The sequence below is a fragment of the Phacochoerus africanus genome, chromosome 10 (assembly GCF_016906955.1).
Source record: "Phacochoerus africanus isolate WHEZ1 chromosome 10, ROS_Pafr_v1, whole genome shotgun sequence".
Lineage (NCBI taxonomy): Eukaryota > Metazoa > Chordata > Mammalia > Artiodactyla > Suidae > Phacochoerus > Phacochoerus africanus.
Window position 1 is genome coordinate 41,423,613 of NC_062553.1, and position 13,270 is coordinate 41,436,882.

The 13,270-nt window shown below is 45.0% G+C and overlaps 1 protein-coding gene across 8 annotated transcripts in view; it reads left to right on the forward strand.

The window, feature by feature from the left end:
• The window catches only part of KIT (KIT proto-oncogene, receptor tyrosine kinase), a 92,797-nt gene extending 79,794 nt beyond the window's left edge, over positions 1 to 13,003 (forward strand). For all 8 annotated transcript variants that reach the window (XM_047798717.1, XM_047798719.1, XM_047798718.1 and 5 more), the window contains 10 exons: positions 594 to 698; positions 784 to 894; positions 2,143 to 2,293; positions 4,425 to 4,516; positions 5,006 to 5,133; positions 6,226 to 6,348; positions 8,775 to 8,886; positions 9,002 to 9,101; positions 9,454 to 9,559; positions 11,458 to 13,003. In XM_047798717.1, the coding sequence (XP_047654673.1) occupies positions 594 to 698; positions 784 to 894; positions 2,143 to 2,293; positions 4,425 to 4,516; positions 5,006 to 5,133; positions 6,226 to 6,348; positions 8,775 to 8,886; positions 9,002 to 9,101; positions 9,454 to 9,559; positions 11,458 to 11,586 (1,157 nt within the window). In that variant the 3' untranslated portion in view covers positions 11,587 to 13,003. The remainder of the gene's footprint in view (positions 1 to 593; positions 699 to 783; positions 895 to 2,142; positions 2,294 to 4,424; positions 4,517 to 5,005; positions 5,134 to 6,225; positions 6,349 to 8,774; positions 8,887 to 9,001; positions 9,102 to 9,453; positions 9,560 to 11,457) is intronic.
• Positions 13,004 to 13,270: the final 267 nt, after the last annotated feature.

A 13,270-nucleotide genomic window follows, 5' to 3' on the forward strand; every position in this document is an offset into this window, starting at 1 on the left:
GTCAGGTTATCCTTACATGTATACATTACAATTACATTTTTTCCCCCACCTAACCTTTTTGTGTTCACATAACAGTGACTTTAGCAAACCCCAGTAGCTTCCTTTGTTTTAGTCCACCTAAAAATCATAAGGTTTTTTTTTTTTTTTGGTGAAATTTTATTACCTTTGATAGATTTGGAATCAAGCACTTTTTTTTTTTTTTTTTGGCTTTTTGGCTTTTTGAGCTACACCCTCGGCATATGGAAGTTCCCAGGCTAGGGGTCAAATTGGAGCTACAGCTGCCAGCCCACACCACAGCAGCCACAGCAACGCAGGATCCGAGCCACATTTGCAACCTACACCACAGCTCATGGCAGCGCCAGATCCTTAACCCATTGAGCAAGACCGGAGATTGAACCCACATCCTCATGGATCCTAGTCGGGTTTGTTAACCGCTGAGCCACGAAGGGAACTCCCAGTACCAAGCACACTCTTGAGGGAAGTGTATTTAGACAAATTCGTCCCTGATTCCTTTATTGGTTTTGAAATGACACAAATGGCCCTTCAGTCCCGCCACACCTCTGACACTCACTTCCTCGTGTTCCCTGCTAAAGGCAAAACCTTGGGTGCTGGCGCCTTCGGGAAAGTCGTTGAGGCCACTGCATACGGCTTAATTAAGTCAGATGCGGCCATGACCGTTGCCGTGAAGATGCTCAAACGTAAGTTCCCGCAGGCTGCTGTGCGTGCTGGACGTCGGTGTGGCCAGATTTGTTTTTTGCTAAACTAAGATGTTTCTGATTTTAGCAAGTGCCCATTTAACGGAGCGAGAAGCCCTAATGTCTGAACTCAAAGTCTTAAGTTACCTCGGTAATCACATGAATATTGTGAATCTTCTTGGCGCCTGCACCATTGGAGGTAAGGCCATGGCCAATGTGTGTCTTGCTTTGGGCCCACTTATCAAAAGAGGGGAGATTCTGACATGATTTTGACCATCCTTGATGATAAGCACCTTGCAAGATTGTACCCAGGTGGTGAACTTCTTCCTGGCATTCTCCACCCCCTCCCCGCCCCCAAAACTGTTGTTCTTAAGAGTGTATATTTTAGGTTTATCATCATGTGGCAGAATAACCAGGACATAGCTTCATTGCTGTTGTGTTTGTCCCACCAACATTGACCTCTTGGATATCTTGAGAATGTCTTGTCTTTTGTCTTGCAAGCTTTTACTTTTTGCTGGATCACATTTAGCCACAAAAGGGTTAATACTCATTTGCATACCATAATTAAAAATAAGCCTCTAAAGCCTACCAGCTCTCAAAGACACACCAAATGAGCAAACACTTCGCTTCTATAAAAACTCAATTTCCAATTCTGAAGCATTCATTAGTCCTCCCATCCAGGCTTCCTCTGATGTTTCCAGAAAGCATTTGGGTCTAAAGGAACAAAAATGTGTAAAATGAGCCATTCCTCAAGATCTGGAGAGATCCACGGTCAAGTTGACAGCTTTCTCTAATTTCTTCGAACAGCCCCCATAAACGTTGCTTTGCCACATCATGAATTGTTCATGAGAGATTTCTGCCTGAGTTAATTAGTTGCCTGTTAACTTCAGAGCTGCAGTTTTTTAGGCATTCACAAAGCCAAAAAAAAAAAAAAAAGAAAAAAAAAGAAGAAGAAGAAAGAAAGTTCGACTGATAGGGCCTCCGAAAGCAGGTGATGCATTTCAGGATTCCACATACCTCCCGTCTCAGCTGGCGGTTCCGCTGGCTGGTTTTCCTATTAGGCTGCAGTTTGTGCCCGTGCTTGTCATCATTTCCATAATAACATTACCAAGTGGCATGAGGCCCCCACTGTAAATAGAAGTGAATCAAAGGATTCATGTAGGAAGCTTGATAACAGTGTAACATGAAAGCTGCAGCCCCTGTCTAAAACCAGCAGTCACGCCTGGCCCCTAACCACTGAGAAATTCAGGTAGAAAGGTTGTTTCTTTTTTACTCCACAGAACGCTTTTTGCTAAGCAATGTTAATAGATAGGATTGTCCTGGTACTAAGTGGGCTTAGCATTGAACCTGTATGTGAATGGCCATGATCACCCTTGGGTATTTTTATGGGGGTGCTGGCTGGGCAGTGTATCTTAGCTCTTTCTAACCTTTTCTTCAATGCGTGTAGGGCCCACCCTGGTCATTACAGAATATTGTTGCTATGGTGATCTCCTGAATTTTTTGAGACGGAAACGTGATTCGTTTATTTGCTCAAAGCAGGAAGATCACGCAGAAGCGGCGCTTTATAAGAACCTTCTGCATTCAAAGGAGTCTTCCTGGTAAGACTGATTTGCATAAATTGCTGTTGACAGGCAGTTCATGGGGTCAGAAGGGTTTGCAATCAAGGCTGATTCTTTAAAAAAGTGAACTGAGGTACTTTGAGGTACAAAATCAGAATTATTAAATCATTTAAATGTGATTAACGGCTGAGAGAGTTCACATAGTGTTTTTAAAGATTCAGATCGTGTTGAAAGTAAATTGTTGTGGATTCTTAAAAATGCATCTTTAGTGTTTTTCTAAGCTTAAGTTCTGTTCAGTTGAATGGATTTTCTACCTGCTTCGCTTACCAAGGTTCTGTTCTTGCGTGTCATTCCCTTTATACTGCTGAGCTGGGTACTATATGCATCTTTACAGTGAGACGCTGTTTATAGGGAAAATGGGAAAGGCTGCCAAGTTGTCACAGTAAATTCCTTTACAACCTTTAACAGAATGGCAAGGAGCTCCAGACAGCTCTCTGCACGTAGGTTTCTTGCCATCTACCGTGGAATTATTTCTGTATACCTTGCCTTTTCTTCCCCCCCTTAAACTCTTCATGCTATAAAAAGGCACAACCACTCTAGCACATTTTTGAAAATGCTGCACCTTGTTTTCGTCTCTTTCATCCCTGATACTGTCCTGCATGTGGCTGTGTCAAGGGCTTCAAGTTTCCTTACAGAGAATTGGTGTCGTTTACAACCCGAATTGAAATCTCTGCTCTTGTCTTGTCTTTTCTTTCCAAGTGTTGTTAAGAATCCACCACTGAGGAGTTCCTAGATTTGGGAAGTTCTGTTGTGGCTCAGAAGTAATGAGCCCAACTAGTATCCATGAGGACACAGGTTCAGGGCCTGGCCCTGCTCAGTGGATTAAGGATCTGGCGTTGTCTTGAGCTGTGGCCTAGGTCGCAGATGAGGCTTGGATCTGGTGTGGCTGTGGCTGTAGTGTAGGCCGGCAGCTGTAGCTCCGATTCAACCCCTAGCCTGGGAACTTTCATATGCAGCAGGTGTGGCCTTAAAAAAACAATTAAAAAGGGGTTTCCTAGATTCACCCAGCCCGATAGAAACCATACCCAGCATGTCTGCTCCTGTATATTTTCTATTTTTGCCATCGGGTAGGTTTCTCCCTTCCTTTTTGTTCACTATATCCCCTACATTTTGTGAAGGCAAGACTGTGTCTTCTGAGCTTAATTAACTCTAGGCCCTGGAGAGGCTGCAATAAATATTAGTGATGGATGGTTATCTCTTAAAGTGTTTTTCTATACCTCTGGCTGGAGTTTTAAATCCCAGGTAAAGCTTTTTAATTTTTTTTTTTTTAATCCTCTAAACGTTGAGTAGTGTCAAGTGGCAGTACCATACCACCTTTTGTTCGTTTCTCTGGTGTATATGCTCTTCATATGAATGAATGAGCCACGTTGCCTTATGTCTGAAACCTTGGCCCCGTATATTTTTTTTAGCTTTTCGGAAATAATGGCCTAAATTGTTCAGTCCTGCAGTGTTCTTTGTGCTTTGGGATCCCATATGGGATTGGAACCACCAGCACACTCCGAAGGAGATTGTTGTCATGGTGTTTCTATGCTAATCAGAAGCAGGAAGTACTAGAAATCTTGAAGACTCTCCAGCCAAATGTTGCAGATTCAAGAGGTCCAGATGGTTCAGAAAATCATCCAAATTATTGGTGTTTATCTGAACCAAACTTGGTTTTTTAAAACCTTCTTCCATCAGTCGCTATATGTTCACTGTCTCTGTCTTCTTCCCCTAAGAACACAACTCAGGAGCTCCGGTTCTTTGTCTCTCTTGAGGCTCATTTGGGGAGTTTGAAATTTACGTGTGATAATGCTTTTGGTTCTCTGTTGCCCGTTAAATCCCTGGTGTCAAGAGATGGGAAATGTCTAACCTGAGTCTCCTCTATGATTTGCATACACATGCACACACAAAAAAGGGCCAGCTGATTCTTGAGGATTGGACCCAAGGTTGCGTATTAAAATGCCTATCTTACTGAGCGAGATTTTCTTTTATCCACCCTTGGCAATGCTTTCTTCATACAAAGTCAGCCTCTTATGTGAAAATGGGAGTGGGAGCTAGAGCCTGCCTGGGTGTGCTCCCTTGTTTCCCATTTTATTTAATCATGGTTTGATGGCTGTTTCACCTCTCCCAGCAGTGACAGTACGAACGAGTACATGGACATGAAACCTGGAGTGTCTTATGTGGTACCAACCAAGGCAGACAAAAGGAGATCTGCGAGAATAGGTGGGTACCTATCAAGCAATCAGGACAACTTCATTGATGGAGGGTCTCTTGTACCACTGTGGAATCTAACACAATTCCTGGTAGTGACTGGTTCTCCTTTATAGTAGGATCCAGGGGCCTTGCCAGTGGTCCGTGGTTCAGTTAAGGGTTGCAAGTGGCTCTCTGGAGTACGAGCATGTGCTCTTATGTCTGAGCATCTTACTATGTGGATGATAACATCTGTGTATCACAAATTACCAAATAATATTTTGCAGGTAAAAAGTAGGAGACTTTTGTATCCATCCACCTTCCCCTTCCCTAAAGATTTTGTAACCCTGCCCAGTATTCACCTGATGCTTCAATACCTATGTGTCCTTAACTTTGGGGAGGGTTTCCCTGCCAGTTCCTATCAGTTCATTGCTGCTGCCGTGGTAGTGTTTGTTGTCGTTGGCTTTTCTGTCCTTGTCTTTAAGGTTTTAGTTGCTAAGAAAATCCTCCTTCTCCTAACAGGCTCATATATAGAACGAGATGTGACTCCTGCCATCATGGAAGATGATGAGTTGGCCCTAGACCTGGAGGACTTGCTCAGCTTTTCTTACCAAGTGGCAAAGGGCATGGCCTTCCTCGCCTCAAAGAATGTAAGTGGAGGTGATTCTCATGGAGGTGATTCTCAGAAGATTCCTCTCCCCACCCCCACCGCCCCCAAGGAGCATTTTAGAGCCGTAGTTAGAAAGCAGAGTGCCATTTGCAGTGTGGTAACCAAAAGCAGAGGAAATAGAGTTTCTTCATGTTCCAACTGCTGTCTCTTTGGAATTCTTGTTCTCATTTATAAGCCTTAAAGTGCACGCCTGTCTAAATGAGCTTTCTATGAATATATTTTTTTATATGCAATGAATTCATTTAAAACTTGGCTTTTAGGATATAGGAGCTGCTCTTAGACCATAGAGAGAGAATGATTTTAACAGCAAAAGGAGGGGGCACTTCGTGTAGTTGCAATACTCAGTGAAGCCTGTGCCTGGGTCTTTTTGAAGTTAGACCTCAAATATTGCATAGATGCTTTAGGAAGTGTGATGGGGCAGGGAATCAAGAGAAAGTAATTAACAGTTGATAAGGAGATTGGGGATGGAAGAGAATGATGGAACCAAAACAAGGAGCCAGGGCTCTTAGAAAGGTAAGAGGAATTCATTAGAAAATGGGGCTCACAGAATAGAATGTGGTTACAGATCTTATCCTCTCGTGTCCTTGGTGACATTTCCAAACAATTGCCAAACTAAATGAGGTTTTAGGATAGCTGAAATCAAGAGCCTCTTCCCCATGTCCTTGAGAGGTGTCAAACTGAAGTTGCAAACATTTTAGAAACTCTTTAGAAAAGGACCTTCAAAGAGAAGCATGCAAAATGAGTTTTCCATTTTAAAAAAATGATACGACTGTTTATCACGTATTTTCCTATGAATGAAAGCAGTCCTAAGAAGAAAAAAGCATTTATCTGAGTTGGTTTCGAAAGCGATTATAGCAATTAAAGTCCTCACGATGTGAAATACACATTTGAACATCATTCACAGTGCAATTTCGATGTTTATTTTTGGTGCACCGAATAGTTTAAATGTAAAGCAAAAATATTGGCACCATATAACATAGGCAGCATTCTAGCATTAAACATAGCTTTCCCTCTTTAAAAGTTTAAAATAAATTTCAGTGGTTTTCTTTTGTCCCCCCGACTCTCCTAACAGTGTATTCACAGAGACTTGGCGGCCAGAAATATCCTCCTTACTCATGGTCGAATCACAAAGATTTGTGATTTTGGTCTAGCCAGAGACATCAAGAATGATTCTAATTACGTGGTCAAAGGAAACGTGAGTACCCACGCTCTCCTGACAGTCCCGTGAAGGATTTTCCTTGCAGGTTTTCTTAAGTATTGTTTTTTGTGAGTTTCATAATGCACACCCTACCTTTGCCATACCATGCATTTTAGCCGTCAGATGAAGTGTACTTTTGCAAAATTCCGATAATAGAATTCCTAGTTCTAATTGTGTAATTAGAGGGCATGCGAAGGAAACAGAAATAGCCTTCATTTTCTTTATAGCCTGAGAACAGCAATGAACTCAATTTCGTTCAAGTGAAACAAATGTGGACCTGAAGGTCACGGCAGGGGAATTTTATTTTGAGATTGACGTGCTAGGTGAGAAAGATTAAAATCGAAGATAATGCTCAGAATTAGGCGTCTAGAATGTTGGCGCTTAGAATCAAAGAGAGCTTATTAAAGACGTTCGTAAGTAATAATTGGCTTATGGAGCAGAGCGATTTTACTTCAAAGTGCTTTTATTTCATTGCCACTTTTCATTGTCTCATCAGAATAACCCCTTGGCATTGGAATGCAATGTCTTCACAGTTTAAGAGTTGGAGAAACTAAAAGCCCAGTGTCTTTTAGTGATGGCTGTCTGAGATGACATAGGTCGGTAGAGGCTGAAACCAGAGCCTATGATTTTTCAGAGCCATATCCCATGCGTATGGGAAGCTGATGGGCCCGAACACCCTCTGCATCTGTTTTCCCAGCCCCATAGCTCCAGTCCAGAGGTCTTCCTGGAGGTGGCTATTTGCGTGCCTTACCATGATGTCCCATTTCCTTCTCCATCACTATGGCGTCTCTGTGGCTGAGCTGTACAAGACTTGGTTTTGTAGAAATGTGGCTGGGTTTACTTCCTGATGGCAGCATGCATGTCTAATAACTCTGAGGCTGGGAGTGTTAATAACGCCAAATCCTCTCCTTCCCGGTGCACTCTTGGGAGGAAGAATGAGTATTGGAAGGAAGCATGGATGAATGATGGGTACTTCCCCGTCCAGGCCTTTGAACATCCACAAAGGGGTAATGGGTTCTGGACCCAGTCTTGCTGAGATCAAATCTGGTTCTGTCATTCAGTGCTCTGATGTTTGGCAAGGATTTCCCCAATACCTCTGAACCTTAGTTTTTTCCTCCATTTGGTAATAATACAGTCACCTGCCTCCTGAAGTTGTCGTGATGATTAGCACAATATAGATAAAATGCTGGGAGCAGCGTCAGGTACCTTGTGGCTAATACTTCAGTGGCACTTACTACTCTAGCTATTCTTTTTTTGCTGCACCTGTGGCAGATGGAATTTCCCGGGCCAGGGATGGAACCCAGGCCACAGGAGTGTAGCGACTCAAGCTGCTGCTGTGACAGTGTCGGATCCTTAACCCTCTGCACCACAAGCACTCTCCTGAGATCTCTGTTTTAAATGCATCAAATAAAATACACAGAAGTACCAAGAAAAGCTGTCAAATTGAAATGCAGTTATTAAAATATAGAAAGTACCTCTGTGATACTCATTTCATGTGCTTCTTTGTTGCAAAGAATAACACGTTCCAGTGGTGGGTCTAACAGCTGCTATCAAAGTAATGAATATAAAAATAGAGTTCCCTCGTGGCCTAACAGTTAGGGTTTGTGCATTGTCACTGCTGTGGCTCAGGTTCATCCCTTGGCCCTGCTGGAACTTCTGCTTGCTGCGGGCACAGCCAGTGGTGGAGTCTGGGTCAGAACCCCCGTGTCTGTCTCTGACATCTGTGCTCCAAACGACTATGCTGTAGAGCCTCAATGTCTCCATCTTGTTTGTTTGTTTGTTTTGGCTTTTTGCCATTTCTTGGGCCACCCCTGTGGCATATGGATGTTCCCAGGCTAGGGGTCTAATCGGAGCTGTAGCCACCGGCCTATGCCACAGCCACAGCCACGCAGGATCTGAGCCGCGTCTGCAACCTACACCACAGCTCACGGCAACGCCGGATCCTTAAGCCACTGAGCAAGACCAGGGATTGAACCCACAACCTCATGGTTCCTAGTCGGATTTGTTAACCACTGCGCCACGACAGGAACTCCAATGTCTCCATCTTGAAAATGGGGACAGTTCACCGTTGACCACTGACCCACACAGGGGTGAATCTCCGTATAACTTAGAGCCAGCCCTCCATACGTGAGGCTCCTCCACATCCTTGGATCCAACCAGCCACAGACAGTGTGGCATTTATCATTGAAAAATATTCCCATGTAAGTGGACTCATGCAGCTTAAACCCTGGTTGTTCAAGAGTCAACTATACTTGTGACCACGTATTTCAGAAGCAGTCAGGGTCATCCAAGGTCATGGCTCAAAGGACTTTGTGAGATGCCCGTCAAGTTCTCACCCCCACCTCGCAGCAGGAGCAGTATCTACAGGAATATTTTGGAGCTTCGTAATGAACATTGCTGACTCCCCTGTGCTTCCACTGCAGGCTCGGCTACCTGTGAAGTGGATGGCACCCGAGAGCATTTTCAACTGTGTCTACACATTTGAAAGCGATGTCTGGTCCTATGGGATTTTTCTGTGGGAGCTCTTCTCTTTAGGTAAAATGCACCTTGCCAAAGGCACCTCAGTTAGACTCTGGGCATCTTCTCTAAGATGTTCCCATTGTCCTGCTGGCTGCCCGTGACACTGATTTGCAAACCCTTTGTGCCTCAGGGAGCAGCCCCTACCCCGGAATGCCAGTTGATTCTAAATTCTACAAGATGATCAAGGAGGGTTTCCGAATGCTCAGCCCTGAGCATGCACCTGCGGAAATGTAAGGCCCAGATGTTCTTCCTTGGCATAATGTTTCCCCTTTTATGTTCTGTTTTAAAGACGAACCCAGATGTTGAGGGTTTTTACTAGCACAGTTGGAAAATGTCACTTGGTTCCTTCTTAGGACATCCTGGTCAGATGTCCTTTTCTGTAGCTGATTTTCATGATTCTTGGCTCCAAGGGTAGAGAAAGTTTTGACAGCCTCTCATAAAGAGTTGTTAGTGTATGCCCATGTCATTTCAGTAGGTCCGGTTGCATGGCTGGCCTGGGATTATTGTGGAAAGTTTTGGGTGGTGTACACCCGAGGACAGGTGACAGGCGTTGAAGAGTGATAAATGGCCCTCATTTTGCAGGTATGACATCATGAAGACTTGCTGGGATGCGGATCCCCTCAAAAGACCAACGTTTAAGCAGATCGTGCAGCTGATTGAGAAGCAGATTTCGGAGAGCACCAATCACGTGAGTACACGCTAGCCTAGCACAGGACCTCTGTTCAAGGTGTTCCAAGCGGGTCCTCCTTGTCGGGTTCTGGAAACGAGGGCTAAGCTACCTGCTCCTTCTCTCCTTGGCTTAGGCTGTAAATTGGGCTTTGGGCGGGAAAGGAAAGCAATGGAAACAAGTTCTTTTCGGCCCTCTCCCTCCCCTATCCTGGGCTGGAAGATGCGAGATGAGGAGGGGAACAAGCCCAGGGCTTCGTGCTCAGAAGCATGGAGGTTGATGTTTGCACGAGGGTTTGCCGAATTTCCTCCTCCACCCCAAGGGCTGGTCATGGGCCAGAAGGGTCTCTGTCTACTGTGTCAGGCTATTCAGCCTTTGGGGGGTTGGGGTGATGGTGACGGGCACTAGGGCAAAAGCAGGGAGAAGACAGCTTGTTAACTGCAGTAAGTAAACCTCCCGTTAAAGAAGCGTAACCAGGGAGTTGCTGTCATGGCTCAGCCGTAAGGAACCTGACTAGTATCCATGAGGATGCGGATTCGATCCCTGGCCTCACTTAGGGAGTGAGGATTCAGTGTTGCCCTGAGCTGCAGTGTAGGCTGGCAGCTACCACTCTGATCAACTCCTAGCCTGGCAACTTCCACATGCCGCAGGTGCAGCCCTTAAATGCAAAAAAAAAAAAAAAAAAAGAGGCATAACCAGAACACAGCCGATAGCTGTCATGCCCACCAGCCATAGAGGATGAAGAGTTGTCTGAAGTTGGGGGATCACTCCCAGTGATTTGGGGAGGGTGGAATTCAGGACCAAAATCCATTATTTCTTCACCTTCTTTTAAGGAAGAATGAGTGATCCTGATTTTGACTCAGATTCCTTTTTTTTTTTTTTTTTGGTCTTTTTGCCTTTTCTAGGGCCGCTTCCGCAGCATATGGAGGTTCCCAGACCAGGGGTCAAATTGGAGCTGTAGCTGCCAGCCTACACCACAGCCACAGCAACAAGGGATCCAAGCCGCGTCTGCAACCTACAGCACAGCTCACGGCAACACCAGATCCTTAACCCACTGAGCAAGGCCAGTAACCCACAACTTCTTGGTTAGTAGTCGGATTCGTTAACCGCTGAGCCACGACGGGAACTCCTCAAATTCCTTTTTTTAAGCTACCTTATTTTCTGGATTGTGTGCTTGGAGCTATTAGCATACCACTGATGCTTTGGGGTTGAAGCTTGCTCTTCTGGGTATCAAACCATGTTTCAAATTAAGCAGCATTTCCCACCCAGGTGCCTGGTTCTCAGTGGAAGACCCCTGGAAGGACCATTGATTTCTTGGCGGGTGACATCAGCCATGGGATTAGAGTTGGCTGTAGAGATTTATATACCTTGTTGAAACATTAGGAAGTTCTCATTCCTAGATGTGGCCCAGCAGAAAAGCCCATCTTGGACCATCACTTTTTTTTTTTTTTTCCTTAAAGGGGCCGCTCCTCCAGCACGTGCAAGTTCCCAGGCCTCGGAGTCGAATCAGAGCTGCAGCTGCCAGCCTACACCACAGCCACAGCAACGCGAGATCTCAGTCGCATCTGTGACCTATGCCACAGCTTGCGGCAACACCAGATCCTCAACCCACTGAGCGAGGTCAGGGATTGAACCCACATCCTTATGGACACTATGTTGGGTTCTTAACCTCCTGAGCCACAGCGGGAACTCCTAGAGCATCACTTCTTAAGTAATCAGACCTTGAGGGAAACGAGGGATAAAACACATCTTGTTTTGTCTTTGGTCAGTGTGATTTGGTTCTTGGTCGTAAGGGCTTGTAAACCTCCTGGCTCTTAGTGTCTTTGTAAGTTACTTGTGATTCTGGACCTGCAGCTGTGCCCCCTCTGCTGCTGCACTTGTTGTGGGAACTGTATTAACTATGGACTTGTTCTCCTCAGATTTATTCCAACTTAGCGAACTGCAGCCCCCACCGGGAGAACCCCGCGGTGGATCATTCCGTGCGGATCAACTCCGTGGGCAGCAGCGCCTCCTCCACGCAGCCGCTGCTTGTCCACGAAGACGTCTGAAGCAGAATGGGTGTCCGGGGTGGGGGGGTGGGGGGGCTCTCCCACAACACCGACCGACTGCCATTCTTTTCGGTTTTCATAATGGTTATTTTGTTTCCCTTCAACTTGCATCCTACTCCAGGGTAGTGGATGCTCCGCTGTGATCCTCTTTACGAGCACACTTTAGTGGCCAATGATTTCTGTCATCAGCTGCCATTGAGCTGTATATGTTCCCAATAGCACGCTAGCCCCCATTAACGGAGAGCATTCAGACTTAGGGAAAAGGAGGGTAGGACGGGCTGAACACCCCAGGTCCTTGACAAGGCTTCTCCAGTTTCTGTCCAATAAGTGTTGTAGTGGTTTATTTGAGCACCTGGCTGTCGTCACTTCCGGTTCTTGTCATCGTCTGTAACAATATGATGGTGATGATGATGATGCCGGAACCTAATCCCTTGATGTGGAAAATAGGATGTTAATCAAACAAAGGGCAGAAAGAAGCCTGTGACTATCTGGGCTCGAGAAGTCAAGTATTTCATGCTGGGAGTAAGACGTAAGCCATGGAAAAATGTTCTCTGGGCATGAATAAGGCTGCTGGCCATGAGCCTTTTTACTCCTGACCTGGTTTCTAAGTAGTTTGTTATTAGGGAGCTGGATCGGAGGGAAGGTTTCTGCCTGCATTTTGTATATACTCATCTATAAATTGTTCATGTTCACATATTTGAGGGGGGAAAACCCGCAAGGTGTAGTTTCTGGATACAATCCTGGCTCGAGTCTGCTGCGTGTAGAAATAGCTGAAGAGCCAGACACGTTTGAAGGAAACAGTGCTTTTTTTAAAAAAAAAAAAAAAAGAAAAAGAAAAAAACGTAATTGCCAAGCACAATCTTAACCGAAAAAAAAAAAAATCTCCTTTTGTAGCCAATGAACTTGGCTCTAGATTGTCCAGAACAAGCCGACTAGCCTCAGAATGGCATTATGTTCAATGGATTGGATACCATTTGAAAAACGTGACTGATTTATTACTGCATGGCTCCGGCAGGAATGACAAAGCAGTGCTGTTTTAGTTTGGATTCTTCTGTAGCAGGAAATACCATTTAGAGTCAGCCTCCCTTGCAGGCATGCCCTGGACGCTGGGCCAGTATCTATGTACGTGTGCGCGCTTGTGTATGCTTGTAGCAAATATTTGGGAAGTATTCTTGCCTTGAGTCCAAGAGGGTCCTTCAGTACTCAAGAAGCAGCTTGGCTTTCAGCAGCAGCACAGCTCTTATTTCCCTTCACCTAGCTGTCTAGAGAAGCTCACCAAAAGCTTGCATAGAGACATAGGAAGTGGCGTGCTTAAGTTCGTATTTATTTGCAATCCACCTGCACTGAAGGCAGTCAGTTATTTATACTCAACATACTGTACCTGTTCTTTACATGTGCTTAATGCTACCCTCCCTCTGAAACATATTTAAATTGTACTCTTAAGGCTTTCGCCTGGATTCTTAGAGATGTCTTTTTTTTTTTTTTTTCTCCCCCCTGCCCAATTGTAAGAGGTCATGGGTACATGGCAAGGTTTGTGTGTTGTCCCTAGCTAGAGTCAGGTGTACTGTCCTCACGGTTTTCCCCCTCCTCGGCCCCTTAGCCTACATTTCGAGAACCGTGGCCATTTATCTGGAAGTAACCATTTGCACTGGAGTTCTATGCTCTCACACCTTTCCAAAGGTAA